General features: G+C 39.0%; 1 protein-coding gene across 1 annotated transcript in view; it reads left to right on the top strand.

Annotated features, from left to right (window-relative positions):
- Positions 1–18,658, top strand: part of LOC131979169 (inactive dipeptidyl peptidase 10-like) — a 168,051-nt gene that overhangs the window by 85,894 nt on the left and 63,499 nt on the right. The window contains exons 2-3 of the mRNA XM_059343093.1: positions 16,274–16,385; positions 17,311–17,406. Coding sequence (XP_059199076.1) covers positions 16,274–16,385; positions 17,311–17,406 — 208 coding nt within the window. The remainder of the gene's footprint in view (positions 1–16,273; positions 16,386–17,310; positions 17,407–18,658) is intronic.

An 18,658-nucleotide genomic window follows, 5' to 3' on the forward strand; every position in this document is an offset into this window, starting at 1 on the left:
TTTTTAGGTAGGAACAGAACAGAACAGAACAGGACAGAACAGGACAGAACAGGAGCCATGAGCATTATGCAACACATCCTACAGCGTGGTTGGATGTGTGTGCAGTTAATCATACAGCAGCTTCACATTTAGAGCATCATCTAGGTCCTCTACCTGTATGCAACAGATGACCTCCCTCCTGTCTGACATGAGTAATGAATGTTGCTTCATCTGCATCAGATTAATGTATCATCTTAGTTTAGAAGGCGCATATATACTTTTTCACCCTGCTGTTACACACACACACACACACACACAGGGTTAAAATATACACATGCACATATACACATGCACATACAAACACACACACACACACACACACACACACACAGAGGGTTAAAATACACACACACACACACACACACAGAGGGTTAAAATATACACATGCACATACAAACACACACACACACACACACACACACACACACACAGAGGGTTAAAATATACACATGCACATACAAACACACACACACACACACACACACACACACACACACACACAGAGGGTTAAAATATACACATGCACATACAAACACACACACACACACACACACACACACACACACACACACACACAGACAGAGGGTTAAAATATACACATGCACATACAAACACACACACACACACACACACACAAACACACACACACACACACACACACACACACACACACACAGAGGGTTAAAATATACACATGCACATACAAACACACACACACACACACACACACACACACACACACAGAGGATTAAAATATACACATGCTATGAGGGGCATTTTATGCCAGCACACTATACTAAAACGCGTGTACAGCGCCTATGCGATGACATCAAACGTCTAACGTGCGCGTGTAAATTCCATTCACTTTCAATGGACAGACAGGCGTCACGTAGGCGTCACGCAGACGCTGTACACGCGTTGTTGCACATACGCCTACGTGACGGCTGCGTGACGGGTGAACTACGCCTCAAATACGTGACATGAAGACCCGCGTGACTGTTAAGTACAATTCTACATAGGCGTACAGACACGCGTATTGCGAGTACACCAGATAACATGGGTGACGGGTGAAAAGTGCCACTAGCGAACGTAGTGGACGCCTGTGTGTGTGTGTAACGCGTGTAAGCCTATAACAGTTCAGCTGTTACACAGAGTCTCAGCTTCATATGGTATTGTTTATAAGAAAGCACAACTTATAGATGAAGAGAAAGACTATCTCGTACTTACCAGATAAACTTAACGTTTTTCCGGCCAAAACCGGAGGCTTAATTAGCCTGTTTTAGGAGTGAAAGTCAGCAAAATGCAGCTTAAACAAAATGTTTTACCTCATTAGTTAACTACGAATGTCTGTAAAACATAATGGGACTGTGCATAAGTGCCGAATTGGGTTAAACAGTGTAGATATAAGGTCCGATGGAATCATATTGTGAACGGACTGCTGTCCACATGGCTACTGAATATTCATTAGATAGGTCCGCATGGCTACTTAATATTCAGGGGTGACAGCGATTACGGCTTCTGCAGGCAGGTAAACCTACCTAATTACAGCTGGTGCGTAATGAACTGTGTGTCCGCGCGCGAAGCTGGGAACTGGCTGTGAGCGTTGCACTTTACTATTAGCCTACTATTTTTAAGTAGCTGAAATTATTTTAATTATCCCTTTCACCCTTGCTATCATTAAATATCAATTCGATATCATTCAAACCTAGAGAGAGAGAGAGAGAGAGAGAGAGAGAGATTTCGTTAACAAGAAAATAAAAACTGGCCTGAAAATAATAGAAATATCCTGACAGCTCTGTGGGGGCTTGGAGTTCATCTGTAAGTTGTGCTTTCTTATAAACAATACCATATGAAGCTGAGACTCTGTGTAACAGCTGAACTGTTACACAGAGTAACACACTGTTAACGTACATGCGTTACACACACACACAGGCGTCCACTACGTTCGCTCGTGGCACTTTTCACCCGTCACCCATGTCATCTGGTGTACTCGCAATACGCGTGTCTGTAAGCACGCCTATTAATCAGACTTTATGCTGGCACAGGCGACGCATTCTAGGCGTTTAAGTATAGTGTGCTGGCATAAAATACCCCTCATACACATGCACATACAAACACACACACACACACACACACACACACACACACACACACACACACACAGAGGGTTAAAATATACACATGCACATACTATGAGGGGCATTTTATGCCAGCACACTATACTAAAACGCGTGTACAGCGCCTATGCGATGACATCAAACGTCTAACGTGCGCGTGTAAATTCCATTCACTTTCAATGGACAGACAGGCGTCACGCAGGCGTCACGCAGACGCTGTACACGCGTTGTTGCGCATACGCCTACGTGACGGCTGCGTGACGGGTGAACTACGCCTCAAATACGTGACATGAAGACCCGCGTGACTGTTAAGTACAATTCTACATAGGCGTACAGACACGCGTATTGCGAGTACACCAGATAACATGGGTGACGGGTGAAAAGTGCCACTAGCGAACGTAGCGGACGCCTGTGTGTGTGTGTAACGCGTGTAAGCCTATAACAGTTCAGCTGTTACACAGAGTCTCAGCTTCATATGGTATTGTTTATAAGAAAGCACAACTTATAGATGAAGAGAAAGACTATCTCGTACTTACCAGATAAACTTAACGTTTTTCCGGCCAAAACCGGAGGCTTAATTAGCCTGTTTTAGGAGTGAAAGTCAGCAAAATGCAGCTTAAACAAAATGTTTTACCTCATTAGTTAACTACGAATGTCTGTAAAACATAATGGGACTGTGCATAAGTGCCGAATTGGGTTAAACAGTGTAGATATAAGGTCCGATGGAATCATATTGTGAACGGACTGCTGTCCACATGGCTACTGAATATTCATTAGATAGGTCCGCATGGCTACTTAATATTCAGGGGTGACAGCGATTACGGCTTCTGCAGGCAGGTAAACCTACCCAATTACAGCTGGTGCGTAATGAACTGTGTGTCCGCGCGCGAAGCTGGGAACTGGCTGTGAGCGTTGCACTTTACTATTAGCCTACTATTTTTAAGAGAGAGAGAGAGAGAGAGAGAGAGAGAGAGAGAGAGAGAGAGAGAGAGAGAGATTTCGTTAACAAGAAAATAAAAACTGGCCTGAAAATAATAGAAATATCCTGACAGCTCTGTGGGGGCTTGGAGTTCATCTGTAAGTTGTGCTTTCTTATAAACAATACCATATGAAGCTGAGACTCTGTGTAACAGCTGAACTGTTACACAGAGTAACACACTGTTAACGTACACGCGTTACACACACACACAGGCGTCCACTACGTTCGCTCGTGGCACTTTTCACCCGTCACCCATGTCATCTGGTGTACTCGCAATACGCGTGTCTGTAAGCACGCCTATTAATCAGACTTTATGCTGGCACAGGCGACGTGTTTTAGGCGTTTAAGTATAGTGTGCTGGCATAAAATACCCCTCATACACATACAAACACACACACACACACACACACACAGGGTTAAAATACACACATGCACATATAAACACATGCACACACACACACACACACACACACACAGAGGGTTAAAATACACACATGCACATACAAACACACATGCACACATACACATAGGGTTTAAAATACACACATGCAGGCACACACACACACACACACACACACAGGGTTTGAAATACGCACACATGCAGGCACACACACACACACACACACACACATGCCTCTGGAGGTGAACTGGCACCTCTCCAGCTACCAGTCCATGCCCCGTCCATGGGCCACGCTGGACTTGAACCGGCCACCCTCCGGTCCACAGGCCACGTCCCTATAGACTACCGCCACAAAATCATGTTTGCAAAAAATTACAACGTTCACAGAAAAAAAAATTGTGAGCCTTTTTATGCAACCGAAGGACGTCTCCTGCTAGTGCTTTCTCTTAATATTCAGTGTCCTGAATAACCGCTGAAGCAAAGCATTCCTCCCTGCTTTTATATGACAGAAATGTCAAGTGGTCCCAGCTCCACACTCACAGCAAGGTGATATATTATCTCTCAAATTCAGCCTTTGGGATATTTATTAGAATATTTTTCTCTGCCAATTCATCATGTAAATGTTGTTCCCGTCTGCCAAAGTGCTCAGTAAAATATTGAATTGAGGCACTGCACTCCATTTCTTTAGCTTGTCATTGTCAACAGATGAGCATGTTAAAGTCACTCTAGGTAAATAGGTTTCATATCCACGAGGCCAAATCCACTCAGAGCAGAGCATCAGGCTGAGCTGATCCCAGGTCAGACTGGCAGGATTTATATCAGACTCACCTTAATTTACAACTTCATTGGATGCACAAATCATCCATGCACTTCAGAGACAAAAGCTTATACACCCACAGTACACTTCAGCTTTTTATCACAACTCCACTTTTACTATACTCATGCTGATGATGCTTTTTGTGCACCGTCAAGAGAAGATTTGGACATGAGATCAGATGAGTTTTCCTGCAACATACAGACACATGGAAGAACCGGGAATTCAATTAAAAACGGCAGTTAGGACAGCTGTATTTAGCACCGTACATCTATGGTTCTATTGGTTTAAAGAAAAAGACTTAAGGACTGATAATTCAGTGTGTTTTCAACCTTTTGATGAACAGATAAGAAAATCTATTGGGCTCAGGAAAAAAAGAAATATGGTTCATGAAGCTTAATTTGCCCATCACTAGTTTTTGCTCACAGTCATCACTATTACAGACATTTACAGCATTATTTGACCCTCTGGCCATGTTTAATATGAACATCCAACATTGTATCATTATATATACTAGTGCAGTGGCTGATGGGGCCGGTGCAACGTGCAGTTTTGTGCAGAAGTGCTCAGCCAAACCACTTCACATGCAATATTGTGCAACTTAGATCTTGAACAATACACCCAGCATGACGTAGTTATCTCTTCTACCTTAATCCTAGAGGCTGTTTGCAGACATTTGTAATATATACTGCCACAGTTTAAGTCAGACCATTATAGATGAAATGAAACAATATCTCATTTGAAGTTAGGATAATTATTTAATTACTCTTTTTAATGTTGTGAAATGGGGCGTGTTCCAGACGGCATTCACAGCTGATTGTGGTCGCTAAGATGTAGCTGCAGTGATTCAGCAACATTGGTCTTGGACTGCAGTCTAGATATGACATTAATTAGGTTGATATTATAATCATAAGTTAACATTTAACATCACTACGTGCAGTGCAGTGCACACATTTCTGATCATCCTGGCCAAGTGATTTCATCTAACTGTTGTTAGAGATGGTTAGCTCACTGAACATTAATGTAAAAGCTTGGCAGACTAAAGTTACGAATGTTAATTAGTCAAATGGAAGGTGGGACAGCAGTTACTAAAGGTGGCAAACTGAGCAGCATGCTAGCTAACCAAGGTGCCCAAATGAGCTTAGAAACAAGAGATTTCATCCGATTTTCAAGCAAAAATCTATTCCAAAACTTTTAGCCGCAATATGAGTTAAGCTCTGCACTGCCTCGGGTCCTCAGCAGCACCCCGCCAACTGTGATGCAATCGGATGAATGGTTGTCAATAGGGCTGGGTTTAAAAAATCGATTACAAATATATAAATATATGTATATTCCAGCACCTGTGTGAAGCATTTTTGGCCAACCTTTCTTCCCATGGATGCATGATCTCTAACCTCGTTAGTCTTGCGTGACTACAGGCTACTTGACGCAATTTTTAAAGGCATGGGAGAAAAGATGAACGGGCCACAACTGTGCGATCTAAAAATATACAGTACAGGCCAAAAGTTTGGACACACCTTCTCATTCAATGCGTTTTTTCTTTATTTTCATGACTATTTACATTGTAGATTCTCACTGAAGGCATCAAAACTATGAATGAACACATATGGAATTATGTACTTAACAAAAAAGTGTGAAATAACTGAAAACATGTCTTGTATTTTAGATTCCTCAAAGTAACCACCCTTTGCTTACTAGAATATAAGACATGTTTTCAGTTATTTCACACTTTTTTGTTAAGTACATAATTCCACATGTGTTCATTAATAGTTTTGATGAATTTACAATGTCAATAGTCATGAAAATAAAGGAAACGCATTGAATGAGAAGGTGTGTCCAAACTTTTGGCCTGTACTGTATATCCAAACCAATCAAATCAAATCGGGAATCGAATCGAAATGGGACCTTGTGAATGGGAATTTGATCGATTCAAAAAGTCTGTGGCAATACCCGGCCCTAGTTGTGGAGAAACTTGACTAAGAAACACACACAAACACATGTAACACACCATGGCACCTTCACTACATGGCAGTATTATAATTCTTTTACATCTTCCAAAGATGGCAAATTGGAACTTTCGTTCCATAACCAGCATGATCGGGGTGACGAGGATTTTGTTGGTCCAACAGCTTCAGACTCTGGAATGGCTACATTGAGATATTACTGGAAAATTTTATAAATCTACTCTCTGAATTCTGAATTGATGCATTCTGTTTTTATTCATGAATCGGGGTTGTAGGCTTGTTTTCACAGATCTTCCAACATCTCCGTTGAGAAGACTGAACACTCTGATTGTTTGCTGGCCCAGTAGAGACCACCTCAGTCTCATTTACACACCAAAATACAACTTATTTTGAAGCTCACAGAAAAGAAGTCTGGGGGGATTTATTTCATGTCCTGAATTTTAATCCACCAATCTTTCAATGCAATTTCCTTTCTTACCTCCGTCTGATTTGTTGATAATTCTGAATATTATGAGATATGTGGAGTTTTTATGTATCAGGGATGTTCTCATATTTTAGAGTAATTTTTGTCAAACCAACCATAATATGTTTAATGCAACTACTGTCACAGTTTGTTCTTTTTGAAATTGGCATAGTTTGGTCCTTCAGTTTATTAAAGATTCCTCCCTGCTTTTCTTAAAAGCAAGTTGCCTTGAGAAGTAACCTGCTAGTTGTATAGAGATGCACTTTAAAGTGCAGTTATTTGAAAAGTCCTCCCGACTCAATATATGTTCCTTTTCTCAAAAAAATCAATAATAAGAAAATGACGAGAGGTTTTCATTTCTAAATACCTTATATAAAGCCATTCATGTTTGCTTAATATCTTCCCTGAAGGAGGCTTGAGATACTAAAAGCCTTTTCCTGACCATTTTGGTTGCTATCAGAACAAAGATGTCTTCTTCAATAATAATAATAATAAGCAGTCGTCTAGCCTTGAAATGCACACAATACTGTAATATAACTGCATTTTATTTACAGCTGCATATCCAGAGTGTAAGAAAACTACACAAACAATTCCATAATGTTCTCTGTGAGACCTGAAGGATGGAGCACAGCTGCTGCTTTCTATAAGTGGACAAGTGCAGAGCAGATAATCGCCAAGACGTTACAATTTTCCTCTCCCTCAAACCACAGAAACAATACACCAAAATGGCTTTATGAAATGTAATTTCCTTCTCTGTCACTCCACACAGTACGGAGGGGTCAGAGGTCACACTCCCTTAGCCCTGAGCAGGATTGTCTCCTTCACTGTGTGCTTCCATAGAGAAGCTGAGGACTGTGGCTCTGTAATGAAGGTGGGGAAGGTCAGTCTTCATCTTTAAAGTCTTACCTTTGCCTGGTTTACCTTGCGTAAATCAAAAATATTTCTGAAAAGTATTTATTTCAGTTTATTTCAGCTTGTTGAATACAATCAGACCTATGACATTAAAGATGAGGACTAACTAACTTCCCTACCTTCATTAAAGAACTTCTCTGTGAAGCCATCAGCCTCTATTATGAATGAATGCTTTGAATGAATGCTCTATTTCGGTTACAAAAAAAACAAAAAACAAAGACAACAAAATAAAATCATGTTTTTACAAAAGAATCCATCAGACAGCAACCGGAAAAGGAATAGGCTGAAGTCCCAAGGCTTATTTTTGCCTCTCCTGTACCATCTACATGTATACATTATATACATTGCATTAACTGAATAATTCACATTGTTACAAAACACATGATACCTTAAACTGAAAAATCAAATTCAATCAAATTTCATTGTAACCCTTGATAATTTTAGACTTTAAAGTCTTCTTGAAAACTAACATAGAATTACACATCTTTATGTCATCATTTAGTCCATTCCATAATTTTACACCCAAAACTGACACACTTGAGATTAGTTCTGACTTTGTGAGTTTCAAACATTAGCAACCCCCTTAAGTTATAAATACCTTGCCTTAATTTAAAAAAAATTTGAATACAAACAGGAATTATTAGAGGTGTGAATCAGCGTATCGGCCCCGCGATACGATTTTATCCCGATACTTGAGTCACGATACGATATTATTGCAATTTAGCGATATGGTGAGTATTGATAAAATATATTGCGATTTAAATGTTAAACTGCATTTTGTGTCCACAAAATTAAATTCAATCAAGAATTTTTTTGTCCAATAAGAGAAAATTCTCAGTTTATTCATCTCACTTCAGTCTTTTTATTTCTCCACAATGAGAGTCAAACCCACAGACTGACCAACAAAGTATTCAGTCAAACTGAACTGAACTGATATCAAACATGTATGGACGACAACAACTGCAGCATTTTATCAAACTTTCAAAAACAACAAGCTTCACTGCTCTCAATGTTTTTGAATGCTTTGCAGCGTAATTTCGACAACTTCAACACGATATCCTGACACACAGCCTATAGATTCCTTAGATCTTCTAGTTTCATATGATACCAGGATCTCCACTATATTAATAAAAGTGAGCCCGCTATGCCCTCTGGAAAAGAAAAGGCAAAAATACGGAACGCTAAACATCGATACTTGGCGGACATGAACCGATATATTATCAGCACGCAAAATATCGCGATGCTATGCTGTATGGATTATCCCCACCACCTTTAGTCTCCATACAACAATTTATTTAAAAAATATTTTTTTGTAAGGGCTGCCAAAGTTAATGTGATGAAACATTACGCAAGTTTACAATATGCAAATATGTTTTTCTGTCATTGCTGCTATATAAGGCAGAGGGCAACTATCAAACAATAGTTAAAGAAAAACCAGCAACTTCAGGCTCACAACCTGAAGCACACAGAATAAGCCTCAGAGTAATAAATACTAGCTGCTGACTCGTGTTCCTGCTGTCCAGCATGTTGTTTCTGTGCCACAGAGTGAAGTTTATCCTGTTTCACTGTTTCTTTCACACAGCTGGTTCGGCTCTTCTCATGTATTCCTGTGATCTGTGTTATCCAGAACGTCCTCTGTGCATGCTCCGGCTCAGTCCGATTGATCTGCCAACTAATCCAGTGATTAGACAAAGTGTTCCACTGTCAGGATATTGTACACAGTGGGGACGGAGGCTTCATTTCAGACAGAGATTATGACCGAGGTTCCCTGACTCTATAACACAGTACGGGGTTTTTTTCTGTGCAGTTTAATTTCTGCAACTTTGTATCTTCAAAACAACACCTGGCAAAATGCTACAGGTCAGTAAGTGCATTTCACTTGAAGTAAAATCACATTTTGCTGTCACAAAGGGAGTCGGAAATAGCGTGTGCACTTCAGTTTGCTGGAAGTGGTAGAGAGAATGCACTACCTCTGTTGACAGGTGAGCAGGTGAGATACAGTATCATTGTATTTGGTATCTGGTGAATAGTGTTGCTTTGTAACCAAGTAGCATTCTAGAAGAGGCTAGCAACCAGGAAGACCTTGACTTGGCATCTTACACACACACCTTTTTTTTTAATCTCCTGCACTATTTGCTTCAAAGACAAGAGAAAACTGGCTGCGAATGAAACAACAAGATTGAATTTGTCCAGTCAAGTGATTTTAGATATTCTTTATAATAATCCTCTTACCTTCTTACATTGGGAGTATTGATAATATTAATGTATTGATAATGTTTAAAAAATACAAGTGACATAGTTACCACAGACTTTGCATCCCCATGTCCCACTCCAATGGAAGTACCAAGCAATAAAAGCTTTTTTACTTTGATTATTAACAGGTTGGTGAGACTGTTTGCCCCTCCCTTCACGATCATGTCCCATTGGCTGGCTGGTTGCTGCCACTCTGACGCTGATCATCAGTAACCTCTATATGAGCACTGATCTCCCATGGAAGCCCTGCCCATGGGTGTGTAGTGCAGAGCAGCAGGAATTGGCTAGCGAGTAAGAGCAGCTAGCGGCCACCATTACAGTGTGTGGAGTAATTTCTGGGCCCCCAGACTCAGAATATCACCAAACCCTAGTAAGAGCCATGTAGAGGCAGTCCCAGCCCTGATTTTTTTTTTAGTACAAGTATTTTTAGTACAGAGTACAGCACCTTTAAGTCTAAACTTGGGTGTCCACATTAAAGAATATAGTAGGTATCCTATGCATAACACCTGATGTAACAAGCTACTCCAAAAGGTCTGGTATTTTGGTAAAAGAACCAACCAACCAACCAACCTGCCGACCAACCAAACAACCAACCGACAAATCAACCAACTGACCAACAGATCAACCAACCAATCGACCAACCAACCAACCAACCAACCAACCAACCAACCAACCAGCAAACCGACCAACAGACAGACAACCAACCAACCAACCAACCAATAGACCAACCAACCAATCGACCAACAGACCAACCAACCAGCCAACCGGCAAACCAACCAACAGACCAACAGACCAACAGACAAACTGACCAACCAACCAACCAACCGACCAACCAACAGACCGACCGACCGACCAACCAACCAACCAACCAACCAACCAAGAGACTGGTGTGTTGGATATCTAGCTGATGGATAGATACTTTGGAGATGGGGATAGCAAAGTAGCCTCTGTCTCCACTGAGAATGTTGTGGATGGGACAGTTGAATTATATTCACTACTGATTGGTCAGGTCAGTAAAAGTTCAAATAAATGAATGTAATTGGGGTCAAAAATATGTTTTGGGGTCAGGACAGCACACTCATTTAGACAGTTTTGCTTATTGAAGTGCAAGTTCTCCTTATAAATTGACCAGAGTTGGATCAAATGAAATTGAATTGATCTGAAGTGAATTTGGTTCGTTGTTTGTTCAGAGTTGAACATTCTGCCTCTGTTGGAGATGGGTTTTAAATGGTTTATAAAATGGATAAATAGCATTGTTTGAACAACTCTTCGTGGCACATTTTCACAGCAGGGGCTGACAAGACTCACTGAGTTCGTATGAAAATGCACACTATGACGCACAAAACAGCCTGTCAGCTCAGTGTGCCACTGGAGGTGGATGAATAATGATCTGAAGAAGGAGTCATGATGGCAAATAATGTTCCTGACATGTAATGAGGGTTGTTCTGGTTAATGAAGCTAAACAAAACAGATAAAGCAAAGACAACAAACAATATGATGTTGAATTGAGACTGGGGGAAAAGTCTTTAATGTGGAAAATTACTTTTCTCTTGTGAGTAATGCAGAATGTTAATATGGAGACTCTGCAGGGACCTGGTGGTGTGAGGATAAAGTTGTGGAATAGGACTTTGAGGCATGTAGGTTTGGCAAGGCTCCAGGATATTTATCTTTGAATCATCCCAATGAAAGGACTTGGAAAGCAAATAGATCCATAAATACACAGAGAGGCTTTCAGAGGCTCATGGCTCTGTAAGTGAGACAGATTTATTTATAACATTGCTCTGTCACTGCTAATAAAATAAGGCTGCATAATTGATGTCAGGAAGATAAAGACTTTGAGTTACGTCCAGAGATGGGCCTGGTCTTCAGAGAATCATTCATTCTCGTTTACACTGTGAAGCTTTCATCAAGTTCTTCACAGTAAAAACAGTGTTGACCCCACAAGAAGCAAATTTACTGAATTACATGGAAAACACTAATTAATATCAAGTGGACCAGTCAGGACCTGTTCAGGGTATACCCCACCTGTGGCTGGGCGATATGGCCCGAAAATAATATCACAATATTTCAAGGTGTTATAGACGATATGACATAATACTGACAAATATATTTTCAAGTCTGTATATAAAAATCGTACAACAAAATAAAAATCAAACATAAATCTTAATTGTAGTGTAAAATGCAAATCTCAACAGTTGCCAAATATAAATAATACTGCTACTGTCAGTTGTGGAATGTAATTAATTACATTTACCTAAGTACTTTAATTTAGAACAATTTTTTGGTAGGTGTACCTAACTTGCGTATGTCCATTTATGTAACTTTATGCTAATGATTTGCTACATTTGTAAGGTAAATACATTTTTTATACATATTAATAGTATTTTTTACTGCCAGCATTAGTTACTTTTCACATCTAGATTTAACGTAAAAATGTGTTTGAACATTTTTATAGATTAAACCACATAATACTATTAAGTAGTTAAAATGAGTGGTTACCTTGGTGACAGTAAAGTGCTGCTTACATAAATGCATAAAATATAAATGTCCAACAATATAAAATAATTTGAATGGGGCTATTCTGCATAACAACTTTTACTTTTGATACTTTAAGTACATTTTGTTGCTGGTACTTTTGTACTTTTACTTCAGACAGAAATTCGACAAGGAAGCATTGAGGTAAAGACGACTGATGTTTACACGATGGCGCCAAACGATTATTGCTGTTTGTGCAAGATATATATAAAGGCGGAAGGACACCCCACATATGCACACTCTACAGACATATTTTTCCCAAAAAAAAGGCGATCAATGGCGAGACGACCACAGTAACCAGGGTCTCACTAAACCCCATTAGCTTAGCCACTAACGGGGCTACTTGGTAGATCAGGCTTCGAAATCCTGTTGGAAGCAAGACTAAAACATCTTTTTTGGTGGTGATAAAGGAGTGTAATGCCAAACGTTGTTCTTCTTTTAAAATAAACTTTCGCTCTAAACTATCTACAACACTGTCTACAGCTAGATCCAAAGAGAGCTTTGTGTCTGCTGCAGCATGTTGGATTCGTAAGCAAACTACAAGCTTCTCTCTGTCGAGTAAGCGTCATCGTCTTGCCGTCCCTCCCTGTTCTGTGATTGGATACCAAAAGCAGGGCTAAATCTTCCATGGACACCATGCTGCCATGCAGTTTGAAACGAAATCGAGCGCGCAAGGCAGCATGGGTATACCCAGGCTAGCATGGGGATAGCTTTCACAGTAATCTTCATATTTAAATGTGTTTTGTGTTTAAATAAGTTTTGGATCAAATTAAACTCAGTAATTCATGCTAGCAAGGTTTGATACAGTAAGATAGTTTTTCTCAAATTAATACTCTTGTATTTCTGTGTTTTATAATAATTATTGTAACTTTCAGTTTGCAAACTGTAGCTTTATCCAACTTAATTCTCAGCTCATTGGCTTATTGACGTACGGGCACAGAACTGAACACTCTGCGTGTTTCAGTTCAGTGATACTGATACGCAGTTATAGATAAAATTAAAATGAGAAAATACACAGATCAATTAAAAATTCCATGTGATTGACACAATTATTTACAACCATTAATCGGTCAATGATTCATTATTCCCATCCCTACTGTGTAGCCCTTGATGGAAGACAATAATTGTGAAATATGTGAAATAAGTCACAAGTGACACTCCCACATTGATTCTCATCACTAATCAGTTGCCACTGAATTTCCCCCGCTGTATGTTCTTCACAGTCACTGGCTCATGCACAGCCATGTGTCATCACCACCTCCTCAGCTCAGTATCCATCATGCTTCCATCACCAAGGCAGTCTTCAGCTTTCTATCCTTGATTTAACTTTTTATTGAAGAACAATGAGCAGTAAATGTGTGTATTGATCCTGCAAGCTATCCTTGCTGCTGCTAATATGTGACAATCAACTCAACCACTAAGTTCACGGGGTGTTGAACAGGACAGAGAACCTCGGTGGTCCTTTTCACTTTCTCTCACCCACAGCGTCTCTGCAGTACTTTGTTTGTTACTCCTGCATCATGTTCAATAATACCACACTGAGTGGGCTGATAGTAGAAGACCCAAGAAGAAAAAGACCTTCAAGTGTTTAAACCTGTGCTATTGAATTGCTTTTATTTTGAAAACTGGATTAAAATAAAAGAAGGTTGAAGTGAAAAGAATTCAAGTTTTACAAGAGGAGAGAGAATTGTGAGAACAGCATGAGGCTGGCATTGTTTTCAATGGCTTAGTGTGTGTGTGTGTGTGTGTGTGTGTGTGTGTGTTTGTTGCCTCTCTAACATCAAGGTCAGAGGGCAGCTGGTTTTCTGCCCTTGCTCGAGTGAAGCTGTGATAAAGAATAGGAATAGACACACATTGAGTTGATTCCTTCACAACCAGAAGAATTTTTTCTTATTTTTCTCCAAAAATCATACTTCAGGTTTCAAACTAACAGTCCCAATTCCAAAACATGGCCATAGCATCACTAAGCTAGGATTATAACAGTCTCAATAACAAGTCATTCAGTTAGGCCTATTTTACCTTTTTAAAATCTCATGTTAAAGTATTCTTGTAAACACTTTAAAATAACATTTACAAACAAAAAATGTATGTTTGGTGCTTTCATTTATTGTGTCTTTTTTTCACTTTATCCATGAAATCTAACAACTAAATGTCTTTTTCTTAAACACGTTTTTTTCAATGCAATATTCATATGCAACTTTATGAAATGTTGAAATGGCTACCTCTTATGCACCAGTAGTACTCTGTTATTTTCGGTGATCTTTCTATGATGAAATACATTTACAGTTTACTATGAACCAAAACAATATTGATAACAACATAACTTCAATAATTGTGTTCTTATAATGACACATCTCTCTCTCAAACCAAAACTTGAACCCAGTATGTATTCATCACACAATATTACAACAATAAACCCCAACTATACTTATTAAACAGTACGTTTTACCAGTACCTGTCATAGTAAATGAAACACGCTTCCCAAGTGCATGTTAAATGAAGTGCAAAAGTGAATCTTACTGGTTCCACAGTAAGTTTTCCCACCTACTACTAACTCACTTTACAGGTTCATACACACGTTAACACCATAAATCTCTTGTAACACAGCTTCATTTACCAGCATTCGCAAACTATCTCATGGCAACATTTTATACTCTTAAAGTCTGTAATGTACACTCAATTTATGCCAAATAGCTAATGTTCTTCACAATAAGAAGGATTTATTCTTCTTTCATGTGCTGTACACAGCTCTTTACCACCCACCATTAGTGGGAAAATTGTGTTAAATATTTAAGCTTCACTGAACCAAGTGTAAAATTGAATCAATAAAGTAAGTAAACAAAACGGATATAAAAAGTAAATTAAAACAATTATAGGGGTGACTTTTTTCTCTCGATCTTATTTTGACATCAGTAAAGTAAGTAAACAAAACGGATATAAAAAGTAAATTAAAGCAATTATAGGGGGGACTTTTTTCTCTTGATCTAATTTTGACATCCCTACATGTGTGCTTGCGTGTTTGTGTGTGTGTTTTGAGGACTTTAGCAGGTGATTATGTGTGCATCCGTCTGACTATTTCTGAAAAATAAAAACAAAACTTATGTTACTTACCTCAGAAAACTGAACAGCGACTCCTTGGAGTGTCTGTTAGTCCAACCAAACGCTGAACAAGACCACGCCCCAAATCATACGATTCTTTATCTTCTATTTTCGTCTAAATGGGGCCATTATTTTAACTATTAAGATCTATTAACAAATTGTCTTGAAGAAGATGTTTTACTAGTGATTGAGACCGTAGTGTTGTCCTAAAAAAAAATTCCGAGTTAATAAATCAAGTGGGAAGTTTTCTCATTTTGCATTGAAATGAATGGACAGAAATGTTTTTGCAGCCAAACATAGCGCCCCCTGCTGGAATATTCGGTAGAATGCAGCTTAAGGCACTTCCTGGTTTGCTTCCCTGCTCAGACCTGGAGGTTGCCGCCTGGTCTATGGACAGATTTGCAGTCCATGAGACAATTTAACCTCAGAGCACAGTGGTTACTTTTACTCTTATATATTTTATTGATGCCCAAAGACGTCGTGCCCTTCTTGTCCCTTTGGATTTATGAACCGGCTCAGTCAACCCCTGCATGAATAGCTTAAGTACTCTTGTCTTGCTCAAGGACACTTCCGCCGCTTGCTATATTAGGCGGATATGCCGAACACTCCCCCACCCCCCTTTAATTCTCCTGTGTGTTGCTATTTTGGTTTTATACATGATTGATTATGACTGACATGTTGTTTCTCCTGCTGTGTAGGACCTGGGACCTATTGGACCAGATAGAAACTGGAAGGGCATCGGCATCTCCCTGCTGGTTATCGCGGCGGTGCTCTCTCTCATCGGTCTGTCCATTGTTCTGCTGTCCAAAGGTGAGGCTCCCTGCAGATCATCACAGTCATAGAGTCTTTGGAAACATATAGAAAATCCAATATAATAGGCTGGAGCCTATCCAGCTGTCATTGGGCGAGAGGCGGGGTACACCCTGGACAGGACGCAGGGCTAACACATAGAGACAGACAATCACACTCTCATTCACATCTACGGGCAATTTCGAGTCACCAATTAAACCTAAGTGCATGTTTTTGGACTGTGGGAGGAAGCCGGAGAACCCGGTGAGAACCCACGCTGACACGGGGAGAACATGCCCCGGTGGCTCACACTGGTAGAGCGCTTACCATGTAGGCTGAGTCCTTGCTGCGGAGTAGCCGGGTTCGAATCCGGCCTGGGCTCCCTTTGCCGCATGTTTTCGGCCATGTCTTCTGTCTGTCACCCCCTTTCAACCTATCACTTTCAATAAAGCAAAAAAATGCCCCAAAAAAGAATCTTAAAAATAAAATAAAATATCGCAATACTATAATGGATTTTTTTCAACCATCTCTAATTGTTGGTGCATTGCTATCATGATGCAGCAGAAAGCTAAAAACCTGGTCTAAAGTCAATGGTGCAGTATGTTCCTGTTATTTAAAGGGCACATGCTCTGCTTGTTACACACTGGTCTAGCAGGGGTTGCAGTTATATCCATAGGCACGAGGGTTGTGTCAGAAAAAAGAATATTCTAATTAATGACAAAGGTTATGAGTGGGTGAAATATTATACCATCAAGGAGCAGAGTAGAGCTGAAGAAAATAATCAGTTGGATGGTTTGTGTATACTTGCCAATTCAGATACTGGCAGAGCTGATTTGGGAGGGCCCTTAATGTAATACATAAAACAAAGAAAAACCTTAGTATTTGTTTTTGTCTTGACCATTGACTACTTGTTGTATATTAAGTCTGTTTTTTATTTGTTCTGCAGATGATGGTGGTAAACCCTTTGGTTCACAGTTGACACTGGACGACCTCTTTCAAAGAAACTTCCAGATACATGATCCTGATGCAAAGTGGATCAGTGGTAAGTGTAAAAAAACTGAATTTAAACACTGCAGAAAGTTCTCAGGTTAATAAAATATTTTCTACAAAATCTGCACATGACAACTGCAGCATTGGTAACTTTTGTAAAAGACTGCTCTTACTGATTATACTATAGACTACAATACACTACAGTGCCTCCTAGTGGAGCCATTAGACGACTATTAAAAATTTCTGTTTCTTAAAATTGGAGATATTTTTTCCTAGTTCGTTCTTTGCACAAACGGACACATATTTATTTTTTTTTTCCTACTAAGCTATTTATGTCAGCGTCCAACAGAAAGCTCCATGCTGCAATGACTCATTTTTCTGTTCTGCTGCTAGATAATAAATAAAATAAAGGACAAGGTTAGTGGCTGTAATCTGATACACAGGTATGAAAGAGTAAAATCGAGATAATGTTCTTTCTTATGTAGGATGTATTTTGAAAACCTCATTGTGAAATAATTTCCTGCATTTACGTCATCCTTTGCTCATATAGTCATGAAAACAATTATTACACAACCCTTTTTTCTTCAAATTCTTGTTCATTTTAATGCCTGGTACAACTAGAGGTACATTTGTTTGGACAAATATAACAAAAATAGCTGATAAGAGTTTAATTTAAGAGTTGATATCTAGACATTTTCCAAAATGCTGCTTTAATTTTCTTTAACGTTTTTTACTGACCAGCCAAATGGGTTACATAGGTAAGTAATATAACACTGATTTCTACATGTATTGATGATGTACTTTTTATGCTAAAAATGACGATTTATTTGACCTTTGACCCCAAAAATGTAGTTACTGCATTCTGGTTTTGCATTGCTGTAAAAGGTTCTAATAGTAATGTTGTCTTATTTGTGTATTTTAGACTTAATATTATAAAGTAATGTTTTATTTTAGCTGTGATATAATTTTATCTCTCTTTTTTAATTAACCACTATCTCGTTAATAATTTCCCTATCAAATAAACTTCTAATTTCTATTATTCTTGTCTTTATTTTTCAACACAATGAAGAAATAGAGGCTACATGGTCAGTTGTGTGCTTTGGTTTTATTTTTAAATTCATATATATATATATATATATATATATATATATATATATATATATATCCAGAGAAGACTGTGGTAAGTGCAATTACCGCATCTGCTTTGGTTTTGAGTTGGATTTTGTAGTTACTGCAATTTTTATATAATGATTTATCTGAAATAAATAAAATAATAAATAATACATTTGAATCTAAAGATGTCA

This window comes from Centropristis striata, chromosome 10 (assembly GCF_030273125.1).
Source record: "Centropristis striata isolate RG_2023a ecotype Rhode Island chromosome 10, C.striata_1.0, whole genome shotgun sequence".
Classification (NCBI taxonomy): Eukaryota; Metazoa; Chordata; class Actinopteri; order Perciformes; family Serranidae; genus Centropristis; species Centropristis striata.